Source organism: Cebus imitator, unplaced genomic scaffold (genome assembly GCF_001604975.1).
Source record: "Cebus imitator isolate Cc_AM_T3 unplaced genomic scaffold, Cebus_imitator-1.0 Scaffold487, whole genome shotgun sequence".
NCBI lineage: Eukaryota > Metazoa > Chordata > Mammalia > Primates > Cebidae > Cebus > Cebus imitator.
In genome coordinates this window covers 862,113-875,912 of record NW_016107802.1, presented here as the reverse complement: position 1 = coordinate 875,912, position 13,800 = coordinate 862,113, and the positions used below count along the sequence as shown (strand labels likewise).

The 13,800-nt window shown below is 46.8% G+C and overlaps 1 protein-coding gene across 1 annotated transcript in view; it reads left to right on the top strand.

The window, feature by feature from the left end:
* Positions 1-2,216: 2,216 nt before the first annotated feature.
* The window catches only part of IL2RA (interleukin 2 receptor subunit alpha), a 51,962-nt gene continuing 40,378 nt past the window's right edge, over positions 2,217-13,800 (top strand). The window contains exon 1 of the mRNA XM_017513192.2: positions 2,217-3,286. Coding sequence (XP_017368681.1) covers positions 3,223-3,286 — 64 coding nt within the window. The 5' untranslated portion in view covers positions 2,217-3,222. The remainder of the gene's footprint in view (positions 3,287-13,800) is intronic.

The window sequence follows — 13,800 nt, the reverse complement described above, 5'->3', positions numbered from 1 at the left end:
TGACCTTAGGTGATCCGCCCGCCTCAGCCTCCCAAAGTGCTAAGATCACAAGCATGAGCCACCACGCCCACTGGTTCTATGGGCCTTGTTGAAGTGACCACTGACAAGCCCTGAGGCTGGGTAAAGGAAAACGACAGGTGATTGATTTCTCATCACCAATCTCCTTTTTTCCTCTACTCCTTTGCCCCCATTCCCCAATCTAGACTCTCATAAACAGAAATGATTTCTGTTGTAAGCTAACTGTTCATTATTGTGGTTGGAGTCGGGGGTGGCAAGTCAAGCTTTGAAGTTGTCTGGATAATAAATGCTGTCTTCAAGGACCGTTCAACACTGTAGGAACAAGAGAACAATCCAAGTGAACAACTAACCCCCATCCACAAATGCTACCGCCTCTCCGCCGTTCCCAACCTCAGCCTGGTGCACTTGGAGTTCACCAATCCATTTCATGAGCTCAAATCAGTGAATTTTCTCCTCGCCAAACCTCACAAATTCTGTTTCCCACTTCTTGCCCCATATCCAGGCATTAAAAACTGCATTTTCCCTTTGCCTGATATTCTGGCATCAAGCCTTCTTGCCATTCCAATTTATTTCACCTTCCTCCAGTTCTTATCATTTCCCTCCTGGGGAGTGTCTCAGCACCTCTATGCCTCAGTCTCCCCTGCACACCCCACCAGCTCAGCCTCATTATCACATCACTCGGTTATGTTCCACCTGGGTTAGGCAGCTTCAGTGGCTGAAATCCACAGATCTTGCATCCATCCTTCAAGGAAAATACGTGGGACTTTCCTGATCACATCAGCTCAGCAACTTTTCCTTCCAAAATTTCAATTGCTCTTCTTATGATCATTAATGCTCTTAAACCTAAGGGAGGTCGGTCTGGGTCAGAAATTTGTTGTCCGCTGTGATGAGCAGTTTCATCTGGGAAGTACCAAGCGTTTCTGGTAATAGACTTGAGCAATTTCCTGATGAAGTGAGACTTGCTTGCTCTATTGACCGTCTGTCCCTGGATGAACTTAGTTACCTTTAACCAAATGTTCTTTTCTTGAACTTAATCTACCAATGTTATCTAGATACCTTTTCTTCGAAAAAAAAGTCCTCTGCTAGGTAAGAAATCTTTGAACTGGACTTACTGGAAATTACCTCCTTGCAGCAGGTTTGAAACAAAACTTTGAATTTGCCTCACGAAGAATTTTTTTGAAACTGCTTTAGTGTATGCCAGTTATATTCATATGCAATGCACATGTGTCTTCATACATAGTGACTGGACACCCACATGTGTTATGCACTGTGTTAGGTGGTGTGAGCTCACCGGTAGGCTGGACATAGGGCCATCCTCTAGAGGCCCGCAGTTTCACACCTTAACCTGAGATCCTTCGACCCTTGACGTTCAAAGGGCCCACAACTGCTGGGTGTGGTGGCTCACACTTGTAATCTCAGTACTTTGCGAGGCTGAGGTGGGAACATGCCTGTGGTCCCAGCTACTTGGAAGGCTGAAGTGGGAGGATCATTTGAGTCTAGAAGGTAGAGGCTGCAGTGAGCTGAGATCGCAACACTGCACTGCAGAAACCCTGTCTCAAACAAAACAAAGTAAAACAAAACAGAGCGCCCATCCTGAAACTTCCTACAGATTTATCCAGGGTGTGTGCTGATGTGCATTTTTTCTAAGGATAAGAAAAGAGTTTTTACCATTGCGGAAGACAGTATGGACATTTTTCAAGCATCTAGAATCAGAAATACCATTTGACCCAGCATTCCCATTACTGGCTATATACCCAAAGGAATACAAATCATTCTACTATAAAGTCACATGCACCCATATGTTTATTGCAGCACTGTTAACAATAGCAAAGTCATGGAACCAACTGAAATGCCCATCAATGATAGACTAGATGAAAAAGATGTGGCACATATACACCATGGAATACTACGCAGCCATAAAAAGGAATGAGATCATGTCCTTTGCTGGTCTCAAACTCCTGACCTCGAGTGATCCACCTGCCTTGGCCTCCCAAAGTGCTGGGATTGTAGGTGTGTTCTACTGCACCTGGCTAATTTCTGTATTTTTTAAAAATAGAGACCGGGGTTTCACCATGTCTGCCAGGCTGGTCTCAAACTCCAAACCTCAGGTGATCCACTCACCTTGGCCTCCCAAAGTGCTGGGATTACAGGCATGAGCCACCAGGCCCAGCCAATGTGATGCATTTTGGAAGCATGAATTCCTTTGCTTGCCTGGATGATTTTCTTTTTGTTAATATCTGTGCTTGCTTTCTAGTATTTAAACAACTGTGTTTTGCTCTAACTATCCAAAGGCTTTAAGTCTGAGACAAACTTCCAGGGAGCAAAACAGTCAACCATTTCACAATTATCAGAGGAGCACTCGGGTCATAAATAAACAAGACTGAATTTTACAAAAATCCAAAGTTTAAAACCAAAGACCACTTTTCGCATGATCCTTTAAGAGAAAGACAAATCTGGAAGCAAAACAACTTATAAAATGACAGTGCACTTTCAGGAGCCCAGGACACCGTAATGAAATGGCTCGTTTATAGTTCACAGATTATAAGTCATGGGGGATTATTTATGAATTCTCAGGATTCATCGGTTTGCTGCATCCTTCTCCATTATTTGAATATTGGAGGCTGCCTGACCAGGATCTTGACAGGGCTTTGCTCCTTCATCCCAGGTGACCCCTGCTGACTCCCCAGGAAGCTGTAACCCTGGGGGAGGACTCAATTTGCAAAGTGCTGGGCTAGACCACTGCCAAGAAGTGCTTGCTCACCCTACCTTCAACGGCAGGGGAATCTCCCTCTCCTTTTGTGGGCGTAGCTGAAGAAAGGATTCATAAATGAAGCTCGATCCTGCCCATCAACCCCAGCTCACACCTCCAGCAATTGAACTTGAAAAAAACCTTTTAAATATTACCGCAAACTATATTGTCATAAAAAAAAAAAAAAAAAAGAAAAAAACACTTCCTATATTTGAGATGAGAGAATAGAGTGCGAGGCAGTTTCCTGGCTGAACGCACCAGCCCAATACTTAAAGAGAGCAGCTCCTGACTCCGATAGATACCTGATGGGCCCACAGGGGTGACAGTCCGGGCGGATTGATCTTCCCATCCCACATCCTCCCAGCACGATGCCAAGAAAAGGCTGACCGCAACTGGGCCTTCTGCAGAGAAAGGCCTCCTCTTGACTGCCCCGGCTGCTCCCAAGGGCCAGGAAGATGGATTCACACCTGCTGATGTGGGGACTGCTCACGTTCATCATGGTGCCCAGCTGCCAGGCAGGTAAGGGCCTGTGGGTGCCCCCGGAATTCCGGGAAGGCTGACGGGCATCCTTCTCCCAGCCACAGAACCAGACGGAGCCCCAGGTAGATGGTTCCGAGAAGGGAGTTGAATCTTGGGTTCCACCTCTTGCCCATGACCCACAGGGACCCCGGTTTAAGCCTCCGTATTCCTAGGTCTGTCAAGACAGCCTGAAATAGCATTAGGTTCTCCCGTCACTCACGGTCCTTGACAATTAATTCTGGGACAAATAGTGTGACATGATATTGGGATGTTACCAGGGCCCTGATGAGCAGGTTCCTCTAAAAGTTATCTTTTATTCTTCAATGAATTTCCTTTTATTCTCTGCACTCCATGCGTCAGCTAAGAGGCTATCAGGAAGCTCTTTAAGTTCAGGTTAATTTGCTGGAGACATCAGTGCTCATATATCAAATACTGGGATAATTTATGATCTCAGAAAAGCTTAGCTTCAAGGATGTATGCCTTGCTTTACTGCCTCAGGAACTAATACCTAGGAATTTCCTTACAAGTGAAACTTTACAGAAATTTTTTCAAATATGCATACTCACCTTTAGAATATGACTACTTCTCATATTCCTATGTATACATATGATATGTATATGTATATGTGTTTATATATGCAAATTTTAAATTTCATTCCTTCTTTTAAATGGGTTTTCTCAAAGATTTTTTTTTTTTTTGAGACATGGTCTTTGTCACCCAGACTGGAGTGCAGTGGCGTGACATTGGCTCAGTGCAACCTCTGCCTCCCAGGCTTAGTGGTCCTCCCACCTCAGCCTCCTGAGCAACTGGGACTACAGGCACATGCCACCACACCTGGCTAATTGATTTTTTTGTGGAGATGGGGTTTTGCCATGCTGCCCAAGCTGGTCTTGAACTCCTGGGCTCAAGCGATCCACTCGTCTTGGCCTCCCAGAGTTCACGAGCCACTGTGCCTGGCCGAGATTTTTTTTTAAAAGAAATAAAAAACCACCAACTTCTACCTCAAACCACTCTTCCTAATTGAGTGTGAATTTTCTAATAATGTCTTCCCTTTGTTTACTCAGGAAGACAGATATGAAAGTTTATAAATTTTTTTGAAGGTTCATAATGGCAAGAAGTAGAATGCTAACCGGCTGTGGAAATAATCTATTCAGAAGTGAAAGACGATGATGCCTTTGAGGCGTCTGCTCGCTTGTTCAGGGGAAGTGGCTAAGTCATGCTGCGCTGTGTGCTGGCCCAGAGGTAGCAGTGTCTTTAAAGAGGGCATTTTATGTATTTATTATATATGTTTTATTTCAATAGGTTTTTGGAGGACAGGTGGTGTTTGGTTACATGAATAAGTTCTTTAGTGGGGATTTGTGAGATTTTGGTGCACCCATCACCTGAGCATGTGCGCTGTACCCAATGTGTGGCCTCTTATCCCTCACCCCTCCCACTCTTTCCCCTGAGTCCTCAGAGTCCATCGTGTCATTCTTATAAAGAGGCCATACTTTCAGGAAGGTTTTTAATGTGATTTCTACCCCCACAGGGTCTTCGCTAAGTCACTCCAAGCCAGAACAGCAAAATCTTTACAATTAGTCATGTTCTGCCTCTGGGAAACACATTTCAAGTAAACTTGTGTTATTTCCAGCCACTGGTGACTTATCCAGGGGTCTGAATGGTCTTGGTGGGGGCAGGGGAAGTAGAGTTCCCCTTTCTTTCACTCCATTCTCAACATCTGTCCATACCCTGTATGCCCCTCAACACTGTAGGAAATACAAAAATGAGTAAGACATAGTCCCTACCCTTAAGCAATTCATCACCTGGCGAGGAGGAGAAAAGCCTGGACATAATAATAGTAATACCAGTTAGAGGGTGGTAAGATCTACGGAATGGGGGGCTACCAGAGAAGGCTTCCTGAGGTCACATGTAATGGGGGATCCAAGGGACCAGTGCATTTCCATCAGTGAGATTCCAGGGAGAGAGACCCTTATGAGCCAAGACACAGCAGTGCTTTAGGGAGCAGCAGGTGCTCCACGGTGCTTCTGCCCTGGACAGGGAGGATGGGGATGTGGGGAATTGAAACTGGAAAGTTAGGATGAGGTCAAACAAATCATCTAAGGCATGGGGCATTTTTAGTATCTGTATTACTGAGCCCTGGGATGTGGTCAGAAAGAGAATTCTCCTAGTTATAACTTCTTAACTTCACTTAGTAGGTAATACGGAACTACAAGAAAATTTAAAATTATAATTTATAAAGTTCCTCCTATGTGCCAGATATGTGTCCCATTGTAATCTTCATAGTCACTTTGGACTATGGACGTCATGATCCCCTAGATGAAGAAAAACCCAAAACTCAGATTCGCACAGGCAGTGACAGTGCCAGGGTTTGAACCTGGTCTCCCTGGATCGTTGTTTCTGTTCACTGCAAACAGGGATCAGAGCTTCATGGAGATGACACTGGCATGGGGTGGAGAGATCAGGTGCACAGTGACAGGTCATGAGGCTCTCAAAATTGTCCAATCATGAGGCAAATGAGGACCCAGCGGCCAAAGACAATGACATGGGTAGTTTCTGTTATCAGCAGGAATTTTCAGGCATCACTCCAGGGTAGGAAACCATCTCATCAGAGACCTTCTTTCTCTAAGAACTCAGTGTTGAAGCAAACCAATCTTTTTATTCCTCAGGGTGAGAGTCCTCTAATGAAATCACACTGTCAACAGATGCAATTTCTAGCTGATTCATAAGGGCAGATTTTCATTCTGAAAATTTCCAAAGCCACTATTTAACGTGGCGAGGGTTTATGAGGACGTGTTAGTCAACTTGAGTGTTTTTAGTCTCTATATTACTGGGTCCTGGGATGTGGTCAGAAAGAGAATTCTCCTGCTGTTACCAATATGGCACGTTATTGAAGGCACCTTTCTCAGAACTGTGGAAATTCTGAGAGCTTATGTGTCCCTTGATCATCTTTCTTTCATTCTAGGAATTCTGTGATCAAATCTTTATCCTCTAGGCTTGAAAATATTAAAAAAAAAAAACAGTGCGGAAACCCATTGAGATGATGTGTTTGTGTAATTATCCCTTCTTGTAAAGACAACTGCCCACAATGGAATTTCCCATCTTCACCTTTGTCAGCCAAACACAAAATGTTCAGCCCTTCACATTTAATCTTTCAACTTCTTGAGGTCCCAAAGTATTATTGCCACGGTTACCTCATTCATCTTCACAACATGCCTTGAAGCTGTAGGGTTTCCTGAACACTGGGGCACTTCATAAAACAGTTGCTACTTTCCATAAAACAGTTGCTACTTTCCTTAAATAGGCAGTTTGGTAAATCACCTGTGTGTAGCCTTCATTTTAGATGTGAGACTTGACAAAGAAAAAAATTGACTTCACAATTCTACACCAAAAGAATGAGCTTCACGAATGCATCAGTTAGAGGTGCTAACAGAGAGAGGTTGGCGGACTCTGTAACTCCGTTACTCCATCCCACTGACCTCAGAGAAATGTTCCTAGACTGATTTTTGTCTAAAGCCTTGGGTATTCTTTATACCTCTTTGTAATTTTTTTTTTTTTTTTTTTTTAACCAGGGTCTCACTCTGTCACCCAGGCTGGAGTGCAGTGGCAAGATCTTGGCTCACTGCAACCTCTGCATCCTGGGTTCAAGTGATTCTCCTGCCTCAGCCTCCGTGAGCAGCTGGGATTACAGGCGTGCGCTACCACGCCTGGCTAATTTTTGTATTTCTAGTAGAGTTGGGGTTTTACCATGTTGGTCAGGCTGGTCTTGATCTCCTGACCTCAGGTAATCTCCCCACCTCGGCCTCTCAAAGTGCTGGGATTACAGGCGTGAGCCACCATGCCCAACCCTCTTTGTGATTACTTGTTGGGGTCATTCCTCTGCTAGCTATGGACACCATCAAGGCAGGCAGTCCCTCAACATGGCAGCTGTTCACACTCCTTCCCCGCTCCTCCCTCGCTCCTCTTCTTGCCCCAGAATGAGCAGAAACTTTACAGATAAACAGAGAATTCCCTCAGGAAATGAGGCATGTTGCCCGAGGTCACGGGGAATAGAATCAGCAGGAAAGTAAACCTGGTAGGAAGCAGAAAGTGGGCCAACGCACTGAGAAGACATGGTGAGGGTGTGAGTGTTTGACAGATTTCCTTCTGTAAAATGAGGAGGTCGACCCCGGGATGTTAAAACTCCCTTCCAGCTCCATCACTCCATGTCAAGGATTCCGGAAAGGAAATCAAATAAGCTCTGCTTAAAAGGCATTTTCAAGCTGGGGAGATTTTGGATGAAAAATTTTCCCAAATGAAGACATACTGGCAGAGTCAGGGTTGAGTGACCTTCGTGTGTCAATGCACCCAAGCCTGATGCCTCACCGCGGGTTATTCCCAGCTCTGAAGAGGTACTGCCCTGCACCCAAGCGTGACCCGCTGCTTCTGTAATCGCTGCAGTTGCAGGTGTCAAGGCAAAAACTCCACTAACTCAATTCTCAACATCTATCCAGTACCGCTTATGCTCCTTTTCAATACCATAGGACATGTAAAAATGAGCAAGACATACTCCTGATCCTTGAGAGAGTCATAAGCTGGTGAGGAGGAGAAAGGCATCGAAATAGTAAAAGTAACACAAGTCATATATGGTAAGATCTACCGAGTGTGGGGCTATCAGAGAAGGCTTCATGAGGGTGACATGGGAAGGGAGCCCCAAGGGACCAATCAATTTCAATCAGTTCCAGGAAGAGAGGCTCCTGTGAGCCAAGACACAGCAGTGCCTAGGGAGAAGCAGGTGGTCCACTGTGCTCCCGCCCTGCACAGGGAGGATGGGTCTTCTGCTGTTCGTTTGCTTGTGTAGGAATTTTTCCTCTTAAACAATATCCTTGTCTCCCACGGGAGAACTTTTACACGAGTGGGAATCTGTCTCTTTTCTCTATCCCAGGCCTTTTCCTGGGAGAAGAGAAAAGAGAATCTTTGTTTTGTTTTGTTTTTTGGACAGAGGCTCACTCTGTCGCCTAAGCTGGAGTTCGGTGGTGCTATCTCAGCTCACTGCAAACTTTACCTCCTGGATTCAAGTGATTCTCCTGCCTTTGCTTCCTGAGTAGCTGGGATACAAGTGAGCACCACCACACCTGGCTCGTTTTTGTAATTCTAGTAGAGATAGGGTTTTGCTATGTTGCCGAGGCTGGCCTTACACTCTGAACCTCAAGCCATCCGCCTGCCTGGGCCTCCCAAAGTGCTGGGATTACAGGTGTGAGCCACTGTGCCCAGCTGAAAAGAGATCTTAATTCAGTTGATAACCTCTAAAAGCTTTAAGACCTTCTTCACTGAAAGAGTTCACACAGAAGCTGAACTAGAACCCAGCCCTCTTAAATTTCAGCTTCATATTCCCCGCACATCCTTACCTGGATTCTCAGTGGTATTTCTTCATCCAGCCATTCATGCATGAGGATTACCGAGAGGAATATTCCAGCTCTTGTCCTCTTGTGCTCACGGTTTAACATGGGAAACGAAACACCTGCTGAGTGGCTCCCATCCCTAAGTAAGCCAACAGTGTTTGCCGATATCCCCCACTGAATCCTCTGCCGTATTCTCAAGTAACTCACTCATTTAGGGGAAAACAATAATATAATCGTCTCTAGAAATTTTAGGTATTTTCCACTCTAAGATTATTCAGTTTTTTGACTGATCTCAAGGTGGCTCTGGGGTTTGCTTCTGTCAAAAAGAAAACACAGTTCCCACTGGGAAATGTGTGGAGGGTGATGGTCCAAAACACCAGCTGTACATTAGAGTGTGCATCCGGGAGGCTTTAAAAAGTGACGTCCAAGACTAATTAAGACAAATTAAGCAGACTCTCTGCAGAACAGAAGCGAACGTCACAATTCCTTCTCTTCCAGTTCCTCGAATGCTTCCAAGTTGCACTCAGGACTGAAACTCACCAAATTAGAAAGATGGAATAACGATTTCCATGGTTGGTTTGATTCAATTATCTCATTTCTATTCACTGGGAACAGGTGTGCTCAGGCAGTACTTCTCAACCTTTAGTGCATTTAGAGATCATCCAGGGATCTTGTCGTGAAGCAAATTCTGACTCAGGAGGTCTGGGGTTAGCACCTAAGATTCTGGTGAAAACAGATTCCACGTGAGGCCTATGTTGTTGGTGCACGAACCCCATTTTGAGTAACAAGGCTATCATGTCAGAGAAGAAATATGCATTGCTTCTAACCACACAGAACTTGTGATTGAAATGAGAAAATAGGCTGAGCGTGATAGCTCATGCCTGTAATCCCCGCACTTCGGGAGGCCAAGGCAGGAGGATCTTAAAAAAAAATCAGAAAAAGGGAAAACCAACCTGGGAAAGATCAAATACTGCAAAGAATGCCATGAATGGTCGGAACAGGGGGAGCAACATGCTACCTGGAGAACTAGAAGGAAAAGTTCTCAGAGAAGGTGGCCTGGGACCGCCTGGCCCTGAAGGGTGGTTCTGAATGTCAGGAGAAGGGCTGGAGGATGGTGTTTTCTCTGGTTTTGCTGGAGTCATATACCTGGACCATGTTCCACGAGTAGTGACCTACCAGTTAGTACGATGAGGTGCTTGTCAGGACAACTGCACAATGAGCCATGTTTCAACATACATGCGGTTTGGGGTGTGTGCCAAGCAAAATGAGTCTCAGGCGACTAAAGATTCTCAGACAAAAATGAATACTTTTGCTCAGACAGACAGCATGTGAGTGCTTCCCACCTTGCTTCAACCTGCAGTCTCTGCAGGTGTCATTGGCCCCCAGCAGATGTCCTTGGTGCAATGGGTCAGTGATCACTATGGCCAGCACCACATGACCCTGGATGGCAGCCAAAGAAGTCCTGGGTCTCGTTTCCCTAACTCCACATTTTTCCCTGACCCAGCCCCAGCCATGTGCACACCGCAAGGCTGGATTCCCAGTGCTTCGGTCCTGACAGCCCACTCCCCCAATCCCACCCCCAACCAGTTCCCAAGCGGCTTTTGACCAGCAGCTCTGCCTGCAGCCCTTGAGCCAGATCCAGGCATCCTGCACACAGGAGGGCTTCAGGTGGCAGGAAACTCCAAGGCAACAAAGTGTGTGGGTGGCACGGGTGGGGTTGACTGGAAGGTCACTGTGCTAGGAGGAAGAGGAACGGGCAAGATACGGATCGGAAGTATTCACATCCTGTGCCAGTGGAGGGGCCTGCCCCTGGTGGAAGGTGTGGCCGGACGAGCTCCTGGCCCACGTCCCTGCCTGTCCCAGGCTTTTTCCTCCCATGCTGCACATAGTGCAGGAATGAGCTGGTGCAATCGGACTCGCAGCAATTGAGTCATTTTTCCCAAAAGAAGAAGAAAGAGCAGTGTTTTAAACGGATAAGAAGGAAGCTGCAGCCAGGCGCAGTGGCTCATGCCTATAATCCCAACGCTGTGGGGGGCCGAGAGGGGAGGATCCCTTGAGCCCAGGAGTTTGAGACCAGCCTGGGCAACATAGTGAGACCCCACTTCTATTTTGTAAAATGATAATTAATTTTAAATAAGGAAGTTGTATGGAAGCCATCAGTTTCTTTATCCTAAAGAATGTGGAAGATAGAACCGTCGCCAACAGCCCCTGATTTCCTTTGGTAGGAAAGGGAGGTGAGGAAAGCTGTGGACCAGGAAACGGATGGCTGGTTAGGGCCGGCCTGCACCAACTCTGATACTGTTACCTATTTTTTTCCTCAGGCTTATTTGCTTTAAGCTTTGTTCCAGAAAACCTCTGAATACTAGCTAGAACCGCGGCAGTGAATACCCATTGTCTAAATGTGATCTTTCGGGTGTTATGTTAAGACATAGTACTACTTTGGTTAATTCTCAAAATAAAGCAGGTCATATGATTTTCCCTGTTTTATGCCTGGCAAACTGAGGCCTGGCAATCTGAGGCTTACAGAGGTTAAATAGGTTGCCCGATATAGCCCTGTGAGGAAGGGGCTAGGATCGGAAGCAGGCGGTCTCATTCTAGAACCTGTCTTCTTTCCTCCTGCTAAAGGTCAAAACACAAGGGTGCCATGTGAGCAGGGGAGTTATTTTTGGTTTTGACAAAGCCGAATAATAGGCTCTGAGTAATGCCACTGCTCCTCCAGCCCCAGGTATGTTGAGTGAGGCAGCACCCACAGAGCTCGTGGCACCCACAGAGCTGCGTGGCACTCTTCAAGCTGCTGGAGCAGCCAGCCTCCTGCAGGACAGTTTGGGGCCCATCTGGTCCTTGGGGTCTGGGTTCTCCAGGTCCTGCTGTTCCCTGCAGCCATCCTTCTACCCCCAGAGCAGTGTGGAGCATCTTTAGAGAAAGCGGCACTGTCGCACCTGCCCCAGCAGCCCCAAAACAGAGGAAATTCTGAGCACCTCCAGGTGTGAGTCACCACACCACCTTCAGGAATTGCCACCTCTGCCCACAGAATCACCCACTCTTTTCTGTTTGGGACCAAAATAGATACCTCCTTCAGAAGCTGCTGCTTTCTGTACTCTCAGCTATAAAAAAACAAAGGCAAGGATAGGTGTGTGCCTCTGAGGCATGAGGGGGGGCACATTTTCTCCCGAGAAGGTTTTCCGAGAGAAGTTGCTACAGCAGTAGGGGTAGCAGATGGCTGGGGGTACAGGAGGAAGCAGGGAAATCGGGGTGATGGGAAACGACTTCTTGAGTGGCAGGACTTCCCTGTCATAGGTTTGTTGATTCCTTTGTGCATTCATTCATTCAGCAAGTGTTTGTTGAGCAACTGCTGTGTGTCAGGCACAGGGTTTGAGACACAGAGATGAGTAAGAGCCCGTCCTTGACCTCTGCACAGACGATTATGACACAGGCTAAGTGCTGAGATAGAAGTTTAAAGAAGGAGTCGATGGAACACACAGATCGATGTTCATCCCCCGCAAAACCAGTGCAGCTCACATCAGGACCGCCTCATTCACATCACGGTAGGCACAGAGAGGACAGCAGAGAGCACTGTTTTGTCATCAGCTACTAAAATTATTAAAGCCAAACACCACTCATTTTGAACTTAATGTAGACAGAGGATGTACAGTTTCCCTTTGCTCAAGAAATTCCTTTACAGAGAAAATGGGAACATTTCAAGTGGGAGTATTGCAATTCCTTTAATAACAAGCTGTTTGCTAGTGCCCACATTCCCCAAGGATTCTAGAAGCACCTTTAAAAATAGACAGCTCTGACCACCTGCCCCACACACATACCTGTGAACCATTCTCCTATCCTAAAGTCTGTGACCTCTCCAAGGAAGGGAGGAAGGAATCATATTCGTCCAGTTTACATTATCATGTACTTTGTAGCAAAGCAGCAATGTTTCTTTAAAAATACATATACAGAGAGAGAGAGAGAGAGAGAGAGAGCGCGAGAGAGAGCAACATACATATATAGCCGGGTGTGGTGGCTCATGCTGTAATCCCAGCACTTTGGGAGGCTGAGGTGGGCAGATCACCTGAGGTCAGGAGTCTGAGACCAGCCTGGCCAACATGGTGAAACCCCATTTCTACTAAAAATACAAACATTAGCCCGACATGGTGCAGGAGCCTGTAATCCCAGCTTTTGGTGAGGCTGAGGCAGGAGAATTGCCTGAACCTGAAGGCAGAGGTTGCATTGAGCGGAGATCCGCCACTCCACTCCAGCCTGGGTGACAGAGCAAAACTCCATCTCAAAAAAAAAAAAGGAAAAGGTAGGGGTGTGTGTGTGTGTGTGTGTGTGTGTGTGTATTTTCCTCATGAAATAAGCCCTTTGAAGCAAACTGGCCCATCTTTTCACAGAAAGATCAGTTTATGACATTACCAAGTAAAGAGCAAAGGAATCATTCTAAAAGTTTTGTTTGAAGTCCCCGGAGTTGAAGTTGACGTCAGCCTCTTCCTGCCCCGGCGCCCCGAGAGTTTCCCGGGAGTTTTGGGGATGACACCTGGCTGCGGGTGCGTGACATCTCGCTGGCTGGGGACCGGCCTGGTGGCTTCCCCAGCAGAGCCTGCAACCCAGCTGAGCACCGGTGTGGTCTCTGCTTCCGGCCCTTGTGGTGGCACATCTGTTTAGAGCCTGATTTAGAACAAAAGAACTTTTGTAAAGGAGAAAACTCCTTATTTTAAGTGGAAAGCAAAACAAATATCTTTAAAAAAAAAAAAAAAAGCAGGGGAGAGGGGTCGAGAATAAAAGGCCGTTTCTCCAGACTTCGTGCCGGCGACGCCCAGGGGGTGCTGAGATCGCAGGGTGAGCCCTTCGGCTCTGGGTGTCAATTCCTGGTTTACTGCACTTCGGGCTTTCACTGCCTTTCACCCACTTTCCCTCTCCCAGCGTCTCTCAAGCTCCGCTTCTCCGGCCCCGCCTTCGGTCCAGTGCAGAGGCCCTGCAGCCAGGGCCCCGTCCTCCTCTTCCTCCTGGCCAGGGATCCCAGCTCTGGAGGGCCCCAGGCCAGCAGGCCGAGCTGCGCGCCCTGCCTCTGTGATCTCACAGCTTCCTCACAGCCCCCTAGGAGATGGGGAGTGTTAGCACCATTTCCCCCCTCCGCCCCCCCTC